Consider the following 20,889-nt stretch of genomic DNA (forward strand, 5'->3'; position numbering starts at 1 on the left):
TCCAGAAGGAAGGATCATTTGAGCACGCCCATCCCTTTTCCCCATATTTTGAACACACAGGATACGTGCCAGAGCGAGGTCTGTGGGGAAGCTGGGTTGATTGTGATTCCCTGAGAATGGCAGCCATTCTTTTGTCTGAGCCAATCTGAAGTTGCTCACGCCCAGCTCAGGCTTTTTCCTTTTTTTTTTTGTTTTTTTGTTTTTTTGTTTTTCTAGGGCTGCGCCCAAGGCGTATAAAAGTTCCCAGGCTAGGGGTTGTATCAGGGCTACAGCTGGTGGTCTGCACCACAGCCACAGCAATGCCAGATGCCGTTACCATGACCTACACCACATCTCATGGCAATGCCAGATCGTTAATCCACTGAGCGAGGCTGGGGATCAAACCCGCGTCCTCATGGATGGATACTAGTCAGGTTCGTTACCACTAAGCCACAACGTGAACTCCCAGGCTTTTCCCTCGAGTTGAATTTTCCAAGTGCTGAGTTGACCAGAGGACAAGCTCTAGAGTATCCACCTCATTTTCCCGGCAAGTGAGAGATTAGAACAAGAGGCAGCAACCTTTCACAGGCGGCGGGTATCACTGGATGAACTGCAGGCTGCGGATGCTGTTAGCTGTTGGCCCCCCACCCCAGGCAGCCCCGAGAGCCCCCTGGGCCAGGACAGCCGCCTCCTGCCGGCCCCGGCTGATATGTGCACGGCCTTTGCAGGGGACCCCCCAGAGGCCTCCTCGCAGAGGGTCCTTCAGGGGCCTTGCTCCCAGGTAGCCACCGTCTGGCTCACACTGGGGAGAGAGGAGCGCCAGCGGCCGATGAAATATGGGCTGCCGAGTGACAGCAGCTGTGTCTGGAGTGGCCTCAGATCCTATAATTACATCTCCCTTTATTACCTCTGCTAATGGCCCTCCAGGTCGACAGAAACGATAATAAATTAACAGATTATGAACTCCACTTGCCACAAATTATGTGCTCTTTTTTTTTTTTTTTTAAATTCTTGGAGCTCATGCTGTCAGATCACTGGGGGATGGGGGCTTGGGGAGAGCCTGAATGTTATGAGATCAGATAAAGCAACTGAGAGAGGTGGAAAGAGGGGCCATGGGCAGCCAGTTGGGGCAGCGCTAGGGGCATGGGCCATAGGCAGCCTCTCCCAGCACCCCTGCTGCCCCAGAATTGCTGATCCCTTGATGAAGGAGGAGACCCAGCCCAGCACGGAAACCAGAAGTGAAGGGTGCATTGCTGAAGGGCAGCAGCGAGCGGTGCTTCAGCCCCTTTGTTTGGGTTTCACAAAAAGAAAGAATGTGTGCTTCTAGTAAGGATGCGGCAGAAGGACGGAAGTTAGGCGTTATAAATTCCCCTTCTTTCTTAAGCATCATTCTGGGATTTCCTGTACATGTGTAGTAACTCTGTGTGTGTGTGTGTGTGTGTGTGTGTGTGTGTGTGTGTGTGTTCCCCCCATCATAGCTCATAGTACATAAAACACTGCTTTATAATATGGGCATTTACTATGTGCTAAGCTGTGCTCTAAGCGTTCCATGTGCTAGCTTATTTAATCCAAACAATCCCCTGAGGTTAGTATTATTATTATTCCCATTTTACAGATGAGGAAATGGAGGCACAGAAACCGTGCCCAGGGTCACAGACAGTGGTCTGCAGGGCTAAGATCCCAACAGACAGGCTGCCTGTGGCATCTGTGCCCTTAAGAGTTACATCCTTTTTGGGCAATGGGTATCTTTCCACATCCACACCAATGGTTCTTATTCCTTCTAGTGGTTCCTAATGTGCCATTCACGCAGCTAATAATTATATTTATTACATTTCCATAATAAGTCCATGTATTAAATTCATTACATTTAGGTTTTTTTTCCTGCTTTAGGTCATTACAGATGGCTCTAACAAATATCTCTTTCACATTTATCTTTGGGTGTTTATTCATACTTTTCTTTCTGGGAGAAAATTTCTAGCAGTGGGATCGCTAGGTTGAAGGGAACGTGCCTTTTATGTTATGCTTGATTTAATTTCACTCTGGGACATCTTCAACGTGGACAGGTTCAAAGCCAAAACTAGACCAAAAAGGTGTATGCAGAGGGGTACCTTTAGTGGCTCAACAGAGACGAATCTGACTAGGATCCATGTGGATGGAGTTCAATCCCTGGCCTCACTCAGTGGGTTAAGGATCTGGTGTTGCTGTGAGCTGTGATGTAGATCGCAGATGCGGCTCAGATCCTGTGTTGCTGTAGCTGTGGTGTAGGCCAGTAGCTACAGTTCGGATTTGACCTCTAGCCTGGGAACGTCCATGTGCCATGGGTGCCGCCCTAAAAAGACCAAAAAAAAAAAAAAAAATGTATGCAGAATTCTCACCTCCATCCTCATTCCCTCCCCCTCCTTTCTTCTAGAGATAATTTTTATTTCTCATTTTTTCTTCTAGTGTTTCTTTTGTCAAACATTAGAGAATGTTTGCACTATATCAAATATTAGAAAATGTCAAATATTTCCCCTTGACCTTGCACAAAACGAAGCAGCCTGTATTGTCTCTGCAGCCCTTTGGAGTGTGCACCTGGGTTTTCAAAGCTATTTCCAGCTCCTTCTGAAGAAGCTCAAAGAGGAAGAGAGGAGTCAGGGGCCAAGTTCGTCCTCAAAACAGCCCAGCAGGGGGGTGTACACACAGGCCTCAGGGCATCCTTCAGTGGTGGTCTCACAGTCTCCAAGGGGCCCCACCCACACCCTCCCACCTGCCCTGCAGGCCTGTCTCTGATTCAGATGCAAAAAGCAAAGGCAGCTAAATCTGGACTCTGGTCTCAACCACGTGCTTTTGGCCCACTGTCTTGTCACCTAGGAGTCGAGGCCCAGTGGTATCCATTCTCCGTTCTGTGCTGGAATGTTTCAGGGGGCACCTCTGCAACAGGCCAGGTGCCCACGCTGAGGGTGGGAAGGAGAGTCTCTTGGCAACTGTGCTCCTGGGAGCCCAGCACATGGGTGACAGCGATCCATGCCCCCTTGAGAGCCCCAGAGCCCTACCTCCCTCTCAGAGCTCAGCCCCAAGGTCTCCTCTTCTGTAAGGCTCCCCGGACTTATTTGGGCCAACCCCCCCATTGTGCATTGAGAACCTTTCGACTCACTAGCTCTGTTTACAGCCTCTTGGGGACATGTGATAACTTGAGCTACGTCCTTCCCTCTTGACTGATCTATTTCTTTTTGGCCACACGTGCAGCATGCGGATGTTTTCAGCCTGCGCTACAGCAGCAGCCCGAGTCATAGCAGTGACAATGCCGGGTCCCTAACCCACTGTGCCACTAGAGAACTCCTTGCCGGAGCTCTTGAAGGCAGAGACCGGCTCCCGTTGGAGCGGGTTGTTCTGTCCCTGGTGCCTAGCATGGGCCCTAGCACTTAGTAGGTGCTCAATAAGAATCTGCAGGGTGAACGAGGGGGCAGAGCACACTGCTCACATTCCTCTAGTCACGAGCGTCTCAGGAGTCCTTTCTTCTCCGTTTCCAGAAAACTGGCTCCTACCTCGCCCTCCCTCTCTGCCCCCTTCCCCTTCAATTGTCTGTTAATTTCGCCCCGTCCACCTCCGACATCTTCCCTCCCAGACCGTCTGCCTTCAGACCCCCGCCCCAGTGCCATCCCTGTGTACACACGCCCTCCTGTGCCGCCTGATTGGTATCTGTTAATTAACATCGCCCCAGGCCTCTCCCGCTCCGAGGCCTGATAAGGGAAATTGGATGTCCATTTCTATCTATCTTTCATTACTCCCGGCCCTCCCCGCCACCACAGCCAGCCCCACTCCCTCTCCCATGCTGGGATCCGGACGTAACACGCACACACCTGAGCGCTCTGTGCCACAGCCTCTCCCCCGCGCCCGCCCCCACAGAAGGCGTATCAGTCAAGCCCGGTGTCATCAGTGTCATCGCTACAGCTCTGTGGGTGATCACCTAGGGATGTCCTTGGCCAGGTGGTGATCCTAGGTCCAGCCGGTACAGACCTGCCCCCAAACCACGACAGTCAGATGAAGAGGGTGCTCACTGGGAAAGGGGGACCTGCCGAGCAAAGGGGCTCCATCCCCGGGGTGCCTCCTGAAGTTGAACACTGATTGCACTGGCTGGAAAACAGGGAGGGACTGTGGCTTTTAGAGACAGAGGGCGGCAGATGAAGGCAGGATGGAGTCCACGGGAACCAGGTGGTGGACCAGTTCAGAGGCTGGGGACCGCCCTGGGCCTCTAGTCCATGGGGGAGAAGAGAGTCATGCCAATAGCATGCTGCCAACAACAACAGCAGTAATGGTAACACCTACAGCCATCACCACAACAAGGAAGTTGTTCAGGTGTGCTGAGCACTGACTGTGGGGAGGGGGCGGGCGGTGTGCTAAGTGCTTCCTATGCACCATTTCTTTTGGTCCTCACCGCACCACATCAGGGTTAGGTTCTAAGTCAGCATGAAGAGTCCTGCAAAATTAACCCCGGAGATCCTTTATTTTCAGTTTTCCAGGGCGAATGCATGGTGCAGATGGCTTTGTGGATACCTTTCTTTTTCGGCACCACTGACATGGTCAGTGTTGGAACACATCACCAAGTTTCTGGTTGAAGTTATTGCCTTGTGTTTAGTGAACAAAATATTTGAAAAATCAACTTTCTCTCTCCCTGCTCCCCTACCTGCTCCCTCCCTCTCTCCCTTCCTTCCTTTCCCCCCCTTTTTTCTCTTAAATGCAGATGTGAATTGACTTTACCTAAGTCAAGTGCATGTATAATGCAGTTCTGGTACAGTGTTCTCATTTTGCAGATGAAGACTTTCATCGTGTCGTTAATAATAATAATAATAGTAAAAGCACAGTAAATGTATGTAATCATTGTCTCAGTAGAGCTCACAGCAGCTCTCTGAAGCAGGCACCACTCATACCCATTTCACAGATGAGGAAGCTGAGGTTTGGGGAAGTAGCACAGCTCTTACAAGGTCAGCCTATAGGTAGTAAATGAGGAGTCTGGATTCAAGCCCAGGCCATCTCAGTGTCACATTACGGGGCCATCCCCAGCCCCAGCCTTTTCTCGCTCTGGTCTCAGCCTCCTTGCTGAGGAGGAGGAAACACCCACGATCCAAGCTCACAGCTTGGGTCAGGGTTAGGTGGAGAGTGATGGCCCAGCCAGCAGGGTTCTGACCCTTGAGAGGACAGGCTGCCTGTGAGAAAAGTGCCCCCTGACCCTGGGGGCTCTTGAGCTCTTAGCCATCCCAGGCTGTGGCCACTGGGGGTCACTGGCCTGGAGCAGCTGCCTCCTTCCAGGGTCCCAGCACAGCTGAGACTGTATGAGGGTCAGGTGTCACTTTAACCAAAGCCTCCCCTGTTTGAGCAGAGAGGGGTGATCCTCAGAGTGGAGGACCCTGTACTGCCACCTCCTGATTCCGCTATGAATTCGATAACTCCTTAAATGACAAATGCATTTAATTGACCAAAAAGCCTCTCCACACATTTGAAAAATACCATAGAAGTAGCAATAATAATGATAACAACAACTGTCAACATTGACCGAGCTCTTATTATGTAAGTCTTTTCCACGAATTCCAAGTCTGACTCATTCACCAAGGGAAGGACAATGAGGCCAGCGGGTAAAGTGGGAGGGGCAGGATCCGGAGGTACCTGGGGACTGATCCAGCCTCCAGCCAGCCCCAGGGAGACCCCTGGCCCACCCCCTAACCGCCCTGTTCTCCCCTCTAATGCAGGCTTCTCCAACCTCTCTCTGGGGGACCAGATGAGCCTGCTGCAGAGCGCCTGGATGGAGATCCTCATTCTGGGCATCGTGTACCGCTCGCTGCCCTACGACGACAAGCTGGTGTACGCCGAGGACTACATCATGGATGAGGAGCACTCCCGCCTCGCGGGGCTGCTGGAGCTCTACCGGGCCATCCTGCAGCTGGTCCGCAGGTACAAGAAGCTCAAGGTGGAGAAGGAGGAGTTTGTGACGCTCAAGGCCCTGGCCCTGGCCAACTCAGGTACGGCGGGGTGGGGCCTGCAGGGGGAGCTCCGAGAGGTCTTCCGGGCCTGGGGAGCATGACGGCTCTGGGGCCTGTGATTGGGCAGGAATGGTGACACGATGCTAGGGCTTCTTGTCACCAAAGATTGTGCAAGGGGTGGCCCAGAATTGAAAAGAGGGTGATGAAGGCTGGCATTGGTGGAGTATTTCCTAAGCCCTTGATTTGCAGGGCGTTTTGCTGGGCCCCTGCCATCCAGATGAGCTCTGGGGTTAACAGGGCACACAGATTCTAGAGCTGGGTTACTAAGAGTCAAATCTTGCTTCTGCCACTTGGGCAAGTCACTTCACTGAACTCAGCTTCTTTCCTTCTTTTTTTTTAAATTGGCCACCCCCGCCAGGGCACATGGCAGCTCCTGCCCAAGGATGGAATCTGAGCTGCAGTTGCAACCTATGCCATGGCTACAGCAACACCAATCCTTGAGTCACTGTACAGGGCTAGGGATCAAAGCTGCACCTCCCCAGTGATCTGAGCCACTGCAGTCGGATTCTTAACCCACCAGGCCACAGTGGGAGCTCCTGCACCTCAGTTTCTTTATCAGTAAAATGGGCACAATAGGAATTCCCGTCGTACCTCAGAAGTAACAAGCCTGACTAGTATCCGTGAGGATGTGGGTTTGATCCCTGGCCTTGCTCAATGGGTTAAGGATCCGCTGCTGCTGTGAGCTGTGGTATAGGTCGAAGACACGACTCCGATCCTGCGTTGCTGTGGTTGTGGTATAGGCCAGCAGTTGTAGCTCCAATTTGATCCCTAGCCTGGAAATTTCCATATGCCTTAGGTGTGGCTCTAAAAAGACAAAAAAGTGGGGGAGGGGGGCGCAATAGTCTCTACCCTACAAGACTATGGAAGGGATTTATTTACATATAATTATGCTTATGTGATGCCTGGCACATAATATGTACTCAACCTATTAAGTCAATTATCCATGAACTGATTTCATCTTACAATCAACCCTATGAGCAAAGTTCTTATTATTTTAACCCTGGTTTACAGATATGGAAACTGAGGCTTGGAAATGTGAAGCAAATTGCCCAGCATCACACAGTTAAGAGTGTCAGGGCTAGAACTTGAACCAAGGTCCTCTGATTCCCAAATCGACTCCAAGCTTATGCCCACTCCTTCCATCGCCCACTCAAATCCTCAGGCCCAAAATAGCAATCCTTCCTGGCATTAAAAAGGAGGCCTCATTCCATTTCTTTTGCCCCCACCAACTTTTGGCTAGACGCCCTGAGGAAAGGGGCTGGGCGTTGGTCATGCAGGTGAGTGAGCTTGAATGTAACCTGTGTCCACACTTGGAGGGTGATCACTCTCTGCAGGTACCAGGCCAGGGCCAAGGGTGGTGGTGGGGATTTCAGAAGGAGAAAGGCAGGGTCCCCATCCTAAAGACAGAGTGTCAGGCATGCGGATGCAGAATTCTGCTGCCAGGCTCATGCAGTAGTTAGTTGCTCAAGATGAGTCAAGTTCAGATTGGACCCAAGTTCAAATTCTAGCTCTGACACTTAGTAGCAGTGTGACCTTGAGCAGGTTGGCAGCTCTCTGTAGCTTTGTCCTGTGTGTAAAGTGGGGACAGCTCTGTCACTCTTCCAAGCACTTTTGTTTTAAATGATCAACTGAAGATAAAGCGCTTAGCCCTGTGCCTGGCCTAGAGGTTCAATAAATATTCATTATCATTGCTATTAATATTAGAGGAAACAATGTTATCAGTATATAGAAGAGGGAGAACTGGTTCCACATGGTGACAGTACAAACAGGGTGACCAGCGGTTTGCTTGATGCTCTCATGGTTTTTCCGGAAGTTCCATGTCCTGGGAAACCTCAGTCCCTAAAAACCGGGACAGGTGGTCCCCTAACAAATGGCTTCATAGAGAATGCAAGAGAAGCTGTTGATGCCCCATTCAGACCCCCTCTACTGGGTTAGTGCACCCTTGCTCCAGCTGCTGAATTTTGATGCTCATAGCTCACAGCTGCCCTTTGAACAGAGACCTGCCCTCACTTGTTTTTCCTGGACAGTTGGGTACCTCGCTGCCCTCTCTTTTCACGTTCAGCCAGTGACGGACCCACACGGGGGACTCCTGGCATGGGATCAGGCCCAGGCCAAGGCGGTATCCTTACTTTACTTGTTCCCACCTTTGCCCTATGCTGCCTCCCTGCCTTCCTTCTCCTGAAAGTCCATTCTTCACAAGTCAAGCATCTGACCCCTGTCCCAGGCTCTGATTCTAGGGAACCTGGCCTAATATACAGAGGAAACCTTTTTTTTTTTTTTTTTTTTTTTAAGTTCAAATCTGTTTTATAAAAAAACACTAATGCAAAATAAGAATTAAACATTTTACATGCTTCTATAGAGACCATTTACATACACCTTAAGATCCCCAAATTGTAATGTAGTCTTTGTTAGAGAACGCTCATGCTGTTGGGTTTATTTCGTACAGTTTCAGGTTAACAAAGCAACTGAGCAGAGAGAAAGAGAGTTCCTTCCATATACCATCCCACCTGGGTCCCCCTGCCCCTGTACACAATGTCCCCTATTAATTTGTTATAATTAATGAGCTAATAATTGATACATTATTATTAATGAAAGTCTAGGATTTCCCATCATGGCTCAGTGGAAATGAATCTGACTAGCATCCATAAGGACTCGGGTTCAATCCCTGGCCTCGCTCAGAGGGTTAAGGATCCAGCATTGTCATAAACTGTGGTGTAGGTCGCAGACACGGCTTGGATCTGGCATGGCTGTGGCTGTAGTATAGACTGGCCGCTACAGCTCCGATTTGACGCCTTGCCTGGGAACCTCCATGTGCTGTGGGTGTCGCCCTAAAAAGACAAAAAAAAAAAAAAAAAAAAAAAAAAAAAAAGAAAGAAAGAAAGTAAGGCCACAGTTGCCATCAGAATTTGTGTTGTATGGGTCTAGCAGTTTTGACACATGCACAATGGCAACTCTCCATCATTCCATATCGTGCAGAATGGGTGCGCCCCCTGTTCTCTCCCATTCAAAGGAAAGTGTTGTCATCAGCGGTTGTGGGGGGCTGGCGGAGGAGAGGGACCCAGTGAAAGCGGAGGACACAGCAGGCACAGGGAGATGCCACAGGGCTGCCTAGGCCCTGAGGCCACGTGCTTGATTTTGGACTCTCCTGACTACTTTTAACGAGACCTAGAGCTCACGCTTGCCCGTGCCAGGAGAGGAGCGGGGAGAAGTGGGAGCCACTCAACTGTCACCTCCACCCACCTCACACTGCCAAGTTGCAAGGGCTTTCAGAGGACTCTTTAGCTCTGCCAGCTGCTCTTGCCTTGATCTCAACACATACAGACATGCACATACATATGCCCACGTGCACATGCGTGTGCGCGCACACACACACACACACACACACATTCACACACGCCACCTGATGACCAACGGAGCCTGTCAGGAACTTCACCTAGCATCAAGCTTTGCCTGAGTACATGCTTTGTCTTGAGAGACAAATTTCCGGGAACCTGGACTTCTTGCCCAGTGGTGTTTACCTGTCATCCTGCCGCCCTGTGCAGGTGAAAGAGCTCCAAGTGGAGAAAGGGGAATTTGTGATACCAAAGGCCTCGGCTGTGTCATGACAGATCAGCTTCAGGCAGGAAACAGAAAGAACAGGGCTGTTTGGAGCTTGGGCTAGAAGAGCTGTTGGGGTCAGACAGAAGCTCCAGGCCTGTGAAGGGAGTGGGTGTAATTGGGTCAGGATAGGGAGCCATGAAAGGTTGTGGGGGAGTAAACTGTCCCCAGCAGTACGGTGTGACAGTGTGTTACCAGGCAGACAGTGTGTTAGATGGAGGAGAGAGAGGGGCCAGGAGATCACTGGAATCATTCTGGGCCCCCAAAGGCCACCGTGGGTACCACTGCTGAGTTGAGTGGGCGGGAGCACGTCAGAGGCTATGGCCCCAAGCCACAGCTCCCCCCCCCCCGCCCCCCGGGAGCCTGCTGGCTGTCTTTCAGCCCACCTCCTCGCCTCCCCAAGGCTCCCTGACAGCAGAAAAAATTCATAGCCATTGATTTTGTAATTAACAGTTTATCAATGCCATCGATACAGACTTGCTGATGGATTGTAAAGAAATTAATCTGGCAATGTTATTTTATTTTATTTTTGGTCGAAGGCAGCTGCCAATTTTGACCTCCTCGGGGAGGGTGAGGTGGGGGGGAGAGGAAGCTGGCAGGAGGCAGGGAGTCTGCATGGCCAGGTCCCAGCCTCACAGGGACCCGTGCACCTCGAGTGCATGCTCTGGAAACAGCCTAGAGCATAGGAACAGAGCCATACTTCACCCCCAACTGGCAGAGGTGGGGTCCTCACCGCCTTGGTCACAAAAAGCAGAAAAATGTGGAGGAGTCTTGGGTATGGGGCCAGCCCTGCCAGGGCACTCTCCTGCAGCCAGAGTTCTCACAGTAACGATAACAACGTTCATTAGGTGCCATTAAGTGCCTGATGACGAGCGAGTTCGCTTAACCCGCACCACCACCCTGTTAGGTATGAGCTCTCATTTGCTCTGTTTCACAGATGATCTCAGAGAGCCCAAGTAACTTGGCCAAAGTCACACAGCATCTAAGACTCCCGAGTCTTATCCACCTCATTCTACTGCTACTCTCCCAAGAGAAAGAGGCAGGACCCTTCAGGCATGGGCTGAATGTGGATCCAGAAGGTCAGAGGCAATTATTGGGGTCAGCCAGTTGGTCCAGCGGCCCTTGGCAGTCTGGTATCTAAACCAACATGTGCAAGACCTGCCCTGCTTTTTTGAGGAATTCAGGAAACTTGCCCAGGCTTCCTTGGCAACCCACCCAGAGCTTCAGGTTCACTTGATTACATGCAGGCTTACCCTCCCACCTTTGGCAGGCATTGGGTGCTGGTGGCTCAGTGTCTTTAAGGAATGTCAAAAGAAGGCTGGCTATTTTCCCCAAGGCCAAGACGTGGGTTCTGCTTTACTTTGGCTTAGACCCAACTGTAACGCAACTGGCAGTGGGCGCCTCCCTGCCCTCCTGGCATTTAGGTAAATTTCATTAGCAATTCATGGCTTGAGTCCAAAGCCCTCCCCAGGATCTTAGAGAACTCACAGTGGCATCGTCCATCACCAGCCTTGCTGTCTCGGTCCCCTCATATCCTCCACCACAGGGCACCCAGACACAGAGCTCCGCCCCTTTATCTGTGTCTATACAGTGTAACCGCTGTTCTGTAAGGTCAGTGAGTGCACTGAAGACTTGATCATGACAGTGGTGCTAATGATGATGATGATGATGACGGTGGTGATGGGGATGCTGGTGGGGCAATGACAATGATTGATGGGGATGATCCTGATAGGGATGATGGGGATCATGCTGGGGGGGTGGTCATGATGATGAAGGTGATGGTGGTGCTGATGGTGCTGGTGGTGGCTGATGACAGTGATGGTAACGATGATGCTGGGGTGGTGATAGGAGGGTGGTGGCGATGATGGTGATGTTACTACGAGCTGGGCGCTTTGTGACAGGTGCTGTTTTAAGCCCTTGATCTGCATGAACTCATTTAATGTCTTGAAAGAGGTATGGTTGTTATCCCATTTCACAAATGAGGAAAATGAGGTGCAGGGAAATTAAATAACTTGCCTAAGGTCACCGAGCTCGCAGGTGAGGGGCACAGGATTATAGTTCCACCAGTTTGGTTCCAGAGTCCCTCTGGTAGGTATCTCCAGGGGAATGGCAGGTCTGCGCATGTTCAGGTCTTTCTGGGTTTCCGCTGCCACCTCTTGGTGGTTTCTCAAGAAGAGTCCTCCATAAATACAGATCTCTCCTTGGGTGGGAACCCCAGCTCTGTCATTGGCTTCTGTGAGTTCAGGCTGGCAGCTTAACTTCCCTGAGTGTGCGCTTCCCTCTTTGTAAAATGAGGATTTGGAAGGCTCCAAAGCAGAGATCAAGGGCCCCGGGGTGGTCCCCACACTTAGGGCAGTGCTCCCCAGCCACACCTGCTGATGTTCCCTTTGTGCCCCCAGATTCCATGTACATCGAGGATCTGGAGGCTGTCCAGAAGCTGCAGGACCTGCTGCATGAGGCACTGCAGGACTACGAGCTGAGCCAGCGCCACGAGGAGCCTCGGAGGACGGGCAAGTTGCTGCTGACGCTGCCCCTGCTTCGGCAGACGGCCGCCAAGGCCGTGCAGCACTTCTACAGCATCAAACTGCAAGGCAAGGTGCCCATGCACAAACTCTTCCTGGAGATGCTGGAGGCCAAGGTCTGATGGCCTGGCATACGGCCTGACTCCCACCTGAGGACAGACAAATGGATGGACCGACGCGGAGACCTCCACAGCCACCAGCCTCAACATTCAAGTCCTGTATCATGGCCATGAGCAGGCCCAGAGGAAGGGGCTCCTCGCCTCCCGGCTGTGTGCAGTCCTGGGTGCTGTGGGGCGGGGGAACGGGGATGGGGGGCAGGGCACAGGGCTCATCTGTAACTGGCATTTTCTTTGGTATGTTTTTTGTCTGCCATGGGCAGTGCTGAGCCCTGGGCCAGAGCTGCCTCCCCTGAAGCTGGAGGCCACCGAGGAAGCACCCCCACCCCCACCCAGCCACCAAGATGCAGCACATATATTTCCTAACCCCACCCCTGTTCCTCCACCCATGGCCTGGGTGGGCAGTGCTCAGCGCCCAGGACTCTGGCATACCAGGTGGGGTACCTTCTGGAAGTTGTCCTTTCCCAGAAGGCAGGCACTTTCTTCCAGCAGCCCTGCCTACTCGGGGGTTCCACGGGTCCCTCAGGAGGCCCTGCACCTTCCACCATCCTCCCTCTAGGCTCCCGGCCCAGGCTCGCTGTCGGAGACTAGCTGTTGGAGCTCATGCATTGCCCTGGTCAGCCCACCCCTCAGTGCCCCCCATCCCACCTGCCCATCACCGCTGCCCCAGGGCCTGCCTGTCTCCCTCCCCCACCCCACCCCCAAGGAGTCCCACTGCTACTTCCTGCTGTACCTCAGAGCTCAGTCCCACCGTGGTTCACCAGCCAAGATGACTTCAGGGCCCATAGCTGGGGGCGGTGCTGGCTCAGAGAAGGGCAGTGTCACAATATTCCCCAGTGCTCCCCCTTCTGCGTGCATCTCCCCCTCCCCCAGAGCAGGTGCAGAGCAGGTGGCCCGGTGGGTAGTGGTGGATGTGCAGAGGCCTGACCCTATCCAGGGTGCCCTGGGCATTGTTATTCCAGGTTGGCATCCCTGGGAGGAGGGGGCAGAGTAGGGAGAGGCCCAAACCCATCTTTGCTGAGCACAGAAAGCCCCAGAAGCAGAGATGAGCCACAGGGCAGCCCTGAAGACAGAGGCTCAGAGGAGCCTGCCTGATCTTTCCTGGCTTCTGGTGGCAGTGGACACCAGGACGCCCCCTCCTCCTGTATCAGAGCCACAGGAGGGCTTGCTCCTGCCACCCTTGGTCTAAGGCAGTATGGGTGGCCCCCTGGGGGCACTTAGAAGGCCAGCTTTCTGTCGGGACAACTCTCTGCTTTCCCCTCTACCCGTCCCCCACCCCACTAGCCCTCCAGACTGCTGTGTAAGGTGACAACCATCCTGATTTGCCCAGGACGAATCTTAGCACTGAAAGTCTATCTCCCAGGAAAACCCCTCAGTCCTGGCCGAATAGGGAAGGTTCATCACCCATTTCTATGAGTGGCTACGAAAGTTCATTATAACCCACTCGGGGCAGCCTTGAACATGACATCCGGTGCTCACAGGGCAGCTTAGACGATCTGATCTCCTGGGGATGAAGGGGTATCAGGCATGATGGAAAGTTCTTCTTCCAATCAGCTGCCTTCTAACGTAAAAGGATCAGAGCAGCCCCACCCGGGGCACACTCCTAGGGAGTCCACCCGCATTCTGTCACCTAGGAGGAGGCAGGTCCCACTCACCCATCACTAGGTCCAGGAAGCCAGGTACCCTCCAGAGCCTCACAGCTTCCCAAGGAAAACAGCTCTTGCTGGTTCCACCTCTCCACGCCCAGACACTGCTCCTCCAGGACTTTCATGCCAGGATGTGCCGAGGTCGCCCTACGCAAGAGGGTTGCCTAAATCCTGGCAGCTGCTCTCAGACATCTTCACATAGTAAATGCCGGGAGTTCCAGGAAACTTCACAGGCCAGTGAAGTGTGCCTCCCTCTCCTTTGCCTGTTGGGACTTCAAGGCCACAGTCACTTGTCGGTCGGCATCAGGATGCTTCAGTCCCGGCTTGCTGTGCAGTCTCCAATTTGGGTGGACAGATGCACAGGTGCCTCCAAGGGACCAGGGATAAAAACCCAGGCCTAACTTAGCCATCAGGGGCCATGCCATGAAATCTGGACTGGGGAGATGGCACGGTGAGAACATGGGGCCTGTTCTGGGGGAGGCTACCTTAGCCTCTCACAGCTGTGTGCTCCAGGAGGTGTGGCAGAGGGTCACATCTCATGGCCCCATTCTCTGCAGTGTCAATTCCTGCTCAAGCATGAGGATCCTAGCTGTGGGCTCTGGCAGGGGCCTGTGCACAGCTGGCCTTTGCAGTCCGTGTTTTCTAGGCAGAGCATCTCGGGCCAACAGTGGTTTGCAGTGGGTGGGTGTTTATACACAGGGCAGCTTTGCCTCACTGGATCCAGTACTTAATGCAAGTGTCCTGGCATTAGGGTCCCTGCAGAGCAGAGGGAGCGGTGGCCCTGATGGCTTGGTATGTATGAGATGGATGCTGCTGCTGCTTTTACACTTTAAAAATTCTCCAATGGCAACAGGAAATGTATCAGTAATGATGAGAATTCTGTGCAGTGGGAAAGGCCCCCATGTGTACTTGATGGATCCGTTGGTGCTCAGACTTCAGGGGCCAGCTTCTTAGTGGGAAGCCTAGCCGGCTTTGGGACCTCCCTGGGAAGGTGGCCCTGATAGTAGAGGACGGTAGAGCGAGGAGTTTAGGACATCCCTTCCCCCCCAAACACAAAACTGAAGTTTACCCCCAAATCTGCTGTTCCTGGAAAGTCTGTAAAGAGGCAATAGCCCTTCTCAGCTGTACCCTCATGATACAGGTCATTGAAATGAACCAAGAAATAAAATGAAAAAAAAAAAATCCAACCATGGAGAAGGTGGTATTGGCTGGGTTTTGTTTGGTCCCCATGTCCCCACCCTTTTTAAGGATTCTAGACTGGTTTGGCCACATGTGAACCTTGACAGTGGCTCCCAGTTGTGGCATACAGGACACGTCAGTGATGTCCCAGGACACAAATTAAGAATCGAGTAAGAAGCTCTCAAAACCCGAGCAGGATGTTGGGTAGGAGGCCATGGCAGGGCCCTGGAGGAGCCCAAATCTGCACCCACCCCTGCCCTGGGGGCCACCCATCCAGACACTCCCCTCCCACTGCACAGATGGGAGAAGGTGGAGGGGTTTTGCTGAGGGGCAGTAGTGACAAAGTTGTGACAAGAAGACAGAAGAGCACCAAAGAAAAGCACTATGTGGAGATTGTTTTATTTTCTAATAATGATAATATGGCTGGAATGGCTTCTTAAGATGTATATATTTTTTAAAACGGCGGTCCCACATTGCATCACCCACCTGTACGTACTTCCACCTCTGTATGTGTTCTCCCAAACGCCCTAGAATTCTTCCGTCCTGGTCCCATGTATCTGGAATCTAATAAATAAGGAACAGCCTATTGGAGAGTTTCTTCACACATTATCTTTCCCAGCTGGCTGTCCCCTGGACAGCACTGCCCTCGGGTCTCAGGCTGATGCCAGGAGAGGCCGTCAGGAGGACCAGCTCAGCCTATGTTCTCTGGGGATTCAAGTAGGCATTAAAGTGTGTGTGCAGCAGTGAAACTCAGGAATGCAACTTGAGCGGTGTGAAACAGGTGTGAGAACCCCTTCTACCTCTTTTCAGACGTTTCATATTAAAATAATTTGTTATTTTCATTAATGCCAGAGAAATGGAACCTCAGGTATATTTGAACCAAAGACAACGTATTGCCTTAGGATTTTGAAATGCACCTGTATATGTATGCACACAACACAGACAGAGCATGAATTATACCAGGAGGCACTCAGGACCTGTGAGATGCAGAAAGGAGGGCCTGAAAGAAATCAAAGAGGACCATATCCGGATGCCTTTGCTGCAGTTAAAAGACACCCTGGGAGTTCCCCTCGTGGCTCAGTGGTTAATGAACCTGACTAGTATCCATGAGGACTTGGGTTCTATCCCTGACCGTGCTCAGTGGGTTAAGGATCCAGCATTGCCATCAGCTGTGGTGTAGTTTGCAGATGCAGCTTGGATCTGGCGTTGCTGTGGCAGTGGTGTAGGCCGGCAGCTACAGCTCCAATTTGACCCCTAGCCTGGGAACCTCCATATGATGTGAGCGCAGCCCTAAAAAGACCAAAAAAAAAAAAAAAAAAAAAGAAAAGAAAAAGACACCCTAGCTTATTGAACTTATTACCTTGGACACAGGTGAAATCTAAATGTGGAGCAGGCCTCAGGCAGGGTTTGATCTAGAGGTTCACAAAGTCAATAGGGCTCCTCCTCTGTTTCTCTGATTCTCTCAGTTCTTCCCTCTTCTTATTTGTATGCTTTGTCCTCAAACTAGCCTTCTTCATGGTAGCAAGAAGGCTGCCAGTTTTTTTCACATTGTGGGAAGAGAGAAAAAATCGCTTCCTACAACCATGGAAAATGTCTGAGCTTTATTCTGAATCCCAATGGCTTTTGTGCCTATCCTTTATTTTTTTTTCTTTTCTTCCTTTTTTTTTTTTTTTTTTTTTTTAGGGCCGCACATGGAGTTTCCCAGGCTAGGGGTCAAATCGGAGCTGTAGCTGCTGTCCTACGCCAACGCCACAGCAACTCGGAATCCGAGCCACGTCTGCAACCTATACCACAGCTCATAGCAAAGCTGGATCCTTAACCCACTGAGCCAGGCCAGGGATCAAACCCGCAAGCACATGGATACCAATAGGGTTCGTTTCCACTGAACCACGACGGGATCTCCTGTGCCTTTCCTTTGATGGATCACTGCGACCACCTTAGAGTTGAACGAGTCCCACTCATCAGTCTAGCTGTTGCACCAAAAGTGTCAGGTTGGAAGTCTAAAAGGCAACCAACCAAACAAGATGCCCACAGAACCCACATGGCTAGACAGCTCAAGGTCTGGTCAACTTTCAATTAGCTGATTGTAAGTTTCCTGAAGCTCTTAGAAGAGAGGATCCACAGTGCAGTCTTTGAACTCAATACCTAGCAAGTCTTCTGCCTGACTGTATTATGTATTTGTGGGAATGAAAGTATCCAGTTTAGGGATTATTTTAGGTAAATTCCCAGTTCACCTACATCTGGTACATGTGTACTTGTGTACACACACACACACACACACACACACACACACACACCTGGTATTCATGCTACCCCCTTAAGAAAAAATAGTTAGGAGAGAGTCAACTATAACATCATACAAGGCAACCAAAATATAAATTTTTACTGACTATCTGTATTTTAGAATTTTCTGTGCTACTTCTTTGATTGTTCTAGAAAATTATGATCCGACTAGCTAATAGCTCTCTCTCTCTCTTTTTTTAATGGCTGCACCCATGGCCATTAAAGTTGGAAGTGTCCAGAGCAGGGACTGAATCCAAGCCTTGGCTGCAACCTACACTACAGCTGTGGCAACACTGAATCTTTTTTTTTTTTTTTTTTTTTAGGACCGCACCCGCAGCACATGGAAGTTCCCAGGCTGGGAGTCTAATCAGAGCTACAGCTGCCGGCCTATTCCAGAGCCACAGCAACACGGGATCTGAGCCGTGTCTGCAACCTACACCATAGCTCATGGCAACGCCAGATCCTTAGCCCACTGAAGCAAGTTCAGGGACCAAACCTGAGTCCTCATGGATGCTATTCAGATTCATTTTCGCTGAGCCATGACAGGAACTCCAATGCTGGATCCTTTTTTTTTTTTTTTTTTTTTTTTGTCTTTTTGCCATTTCTAGGGCAGCTCCCACGGCATATGGAGGTTTCCAGGCTAGGGGTTGAATTAGAGCTGTGGCCACCGGCCTATGCCAGAGCCACAGCAATGCGGGATCTGAGCCACATCTGCAACCTACACCACAGCTCACAGCAATGCCGGATCCTTAACCCACTGAGCAAGGCCAAGGATCGAACCCACAACCTCATGGTTCCTAGTCGGATTCATTAACCACTGTGCCACAATGGGAACTCCAATGCTGGATTCCTTAACCCACTGTGCTGGGCTGGGGATTAAGCCTGTGCTACAGCAACTCAAGCTCATTTTTTTTAAAAGACAACTCTCACCCATATCTTTAACTCTCCATTCATTCTCCAAATATTCTCCCCTTTGTGTTAGCAAAAGAACAAAAGCTTCATTGAAAGGGAAAAAAATACAACTGAGGGTCATTCATTCATTCAACAAATATTAACTGAGGGTCTGTTCTGTGCCAGGCACTGTTCTGGGCACAGAGACTATATCAGTAAAGAGAACAGACACAACCTCTATCTTCATGGAGCACACAGTCTAGTGGGAGGAAAAGAGACAATGAGCACAATAAATAACCAGATTATATAGTTCGATAGAAGGTGATAATATTCCATGAGGGGGAAAAACAGGGTATGGGGGATTTGGATATACTTTTAAAAGGAGTGGTCAGAGCAACCTCAATGAGACTGTTTCATTGAATAATAAATTGAAAAGGTGAAAGTCATGTGGACAACTGGAGGAAAAGCTCTTCAAGTAGAAGGACCAGCCTGTGCAAAGGTCCTGAGGCAGGAGTATGCCTGGTATATTCTGTGAACATCAAGGAAGCAAGTGCAGCTGAAGTAAAATGGGTGAGGCAAGAGGGCGTGGGGAAAATCACATATAAGGGGCTCCAGGACATGGTAAGTGTCCCTTTCACTCTTAAGTGGAAGATTTTTGAATAAAGAATTGCTGTGATCACACACGTCAATAGGAGCCTTTGGCTGATGTCTTGACAACAGGCCTTAGGAGGACAGAGATGGAAGCAGGAAGACCACTTAGAAGACCACAGGTGAGGTGACTGTGGCCTGGACTGGGAAGAAGAGAGGAGGGGTTCAGAAGCACTTGGGGGTGTTCCTGCTGTGACGTCTCTGCAGTGTCAAGACACAGGTTCAATCCCCTGCCCGGCACAGTGGGTTAAAGGATCCTGCGTTACCACAACTTCGGCGTAGGTCACAGCTGCAGTGGTTTGGACCTGATCCTTGGCTTGGGTGGCCAATAAATGATTTAAAAAAAAAAAAAAAAAAGATGCAGCAGCAGCAGCACTTGGATCCTGTATTAGTTTTGAAACCACTAGGATTTGCTGATAGATTGGATGTGGAAAATGAGGGAAAGAGAGGAGTCATAGGCGATTGCAAAGATTTTGGCTCCCAAAACTAGAAGAATAGGGTTTTCATCCACTGAGGTGGGAAGACTCAGCGAGGGCAACTCTGGGGCCTGAGTGGATGCATCAATGATGTTTGAGAGGCTGTCCAAAGTCCAGGGGAGATACCAAGAAGGCAGCAGGCCAGGGGGCTGGCTAAACAGGGAACAGGCAATGAACTTCCCTAGAGAGCAGAGGTGAGTGCAGGCCATTTCACCAGCTGTGAGTTCCTGCTCACACCCAGCCCACAGCCTCCCTTGCTCGCTTCCTACCCTCAAAGGCCGTAGAGTAGAATTCACCCTAGAAACACAGATATTGGAGCATTTTATATCCTTATTTGATTGTTGTGAGGGATGAGCCTAAACTATACCCTCTCCCTTGATTCTCAAAAACAATGTCGGGTGCTGGACTGGGCGTGCACAACTGCTGGACACGATTTAGACTAGAAGATCTTAAATGGGGAAGACTTTGCCCCCAAGAGCATACTTGACAACATCTGGAGACATCTTTTCTTGTCACACTGGAGGCACTACTGGCATCTAGTGGATGGAGGCCAGGGATGCTACTAGACAGGGTACTGTGCACAGACCCCACAGCAAAGAGTCATCTGACCCCAAATGTCAACAGCACTGAGATGGAGAAACTCTGATCTACACATATTCTGGGCATTATCAAGGATAAAATCTTAGGGCTCCAGGGAACAGAATCTGGGGGTGTCAGCTCACATCACCAAACTCTTCTCACCACTAGATGCCACCTCAACCTCACTCAGCCTTGCTTGAACCCCAACACATCTGTCTGGGGCAAATGTCCCACACTCTACGTGAATGGTTCCTATTTGGACCTGACCTGGAAGTTGGAGGAGAGAGGGCTCCAGTCCTGAAGCCTCTGCAGCCAGGCTGATCTGGTTTCCTCTGACATGTAAACTTTTGGTTTGAGGAAGCAAGATGGCACCTGAGGCTTCATGTCTAGAAGAAGTGGGGAGGCCTTCTGGCAGACCACATGCTCCCTGTTTAAGGGTGCTAAGAATGAAGGTGCTTCCACAGCCCCCTCTTCCTCCTGACCTCAAGTGGCCCTCCCCACGACTGCCCCTGTATGTTCAGCTCCATCTGTGCGTTTCTCTTATCATCTCTTTTCCTGGCTTGGGATGGACAGGGAAACCTGGGGCTTAGCCATTCAAAGTCTCATGCCTGATAATCTGAAGTCAAGCCTTCTTCTCGGCAGGAGGAAGGGATAGGAGTCTTCAGAGGCCTTTATCCAACTTACTTTTTCCTGGAAGTTGGTCTCACTTCTACAGACATCCCCCCATTCCTCAGCCCAAATGCCCAGCTCATTGGTGCAGAGATTCCATTGGCAGCTGTCACAAGCCAAAGCCAGGGCACTGGGGCTCTCACTGACCTACTGAGGGGACTCTCCCCATTTCCCTGTAGAGCAGAGGGACCGTCAGGGCCTCCCATCACCTCCTTCCACAGACACACACAACAAGCCCCTGTAGTCAAGCTTGGCACAAGGCTAGGACAGGGGCTGGTATAAAGGAGAGA

At 51.0% G+C, this 20,889-nt stretch overlaps 1 protein-coding gene across 3 annotated transcripts in view; it reads left to right on the forward strand.

Annotated features, from left to right (window-relative positions):
* ESRRB (estrogen related receptor beta) overlaps positions 1-15,639 on the forward strand; it is a 186,052-nt gene extending 170,413 nt beyond the window's left edge. For all 3 annotated transcript variants that reach the window (XM_001928051.8, XM_021099542.2, XM_021099543.2), the window contains 2 exons: positions 5,703-5,972; positions 11,990-15,639. In XM_001928051.8, coding sequence (XP_001928086.2) covers positions 5,703-5,972; positions 11,990-12,234 — 515 coding nt within the window. In that variant the 3' untranslated portion in view covers positions 12,235-15,639. The remainder of the gene's footprint in view (positions 1-5,702; positions 5,973-11,989) is intronic.
* The last annotated feature ends 5,250 nt before the right edge of the window (positions 15,640-20,889 follow it).

This window comes from Sus scrofa, chromosome 7 (assembly GCF_054392235.1).
Source record: "Sus scrofa isolate SSC_HxYL_T2T_F1_AM1 chromosome 7, Sscrofa_HxYL_maternal_Yorkshire_Landrace_v2.0, whole genome shotgun sequence".
In the NCBI taxonomy this organism is placed as follows: Eukaryota; Metazoa; Chordata; class Mammalia; order Artiodactyla; family Suidae; genus Sus; species Sus scrofa.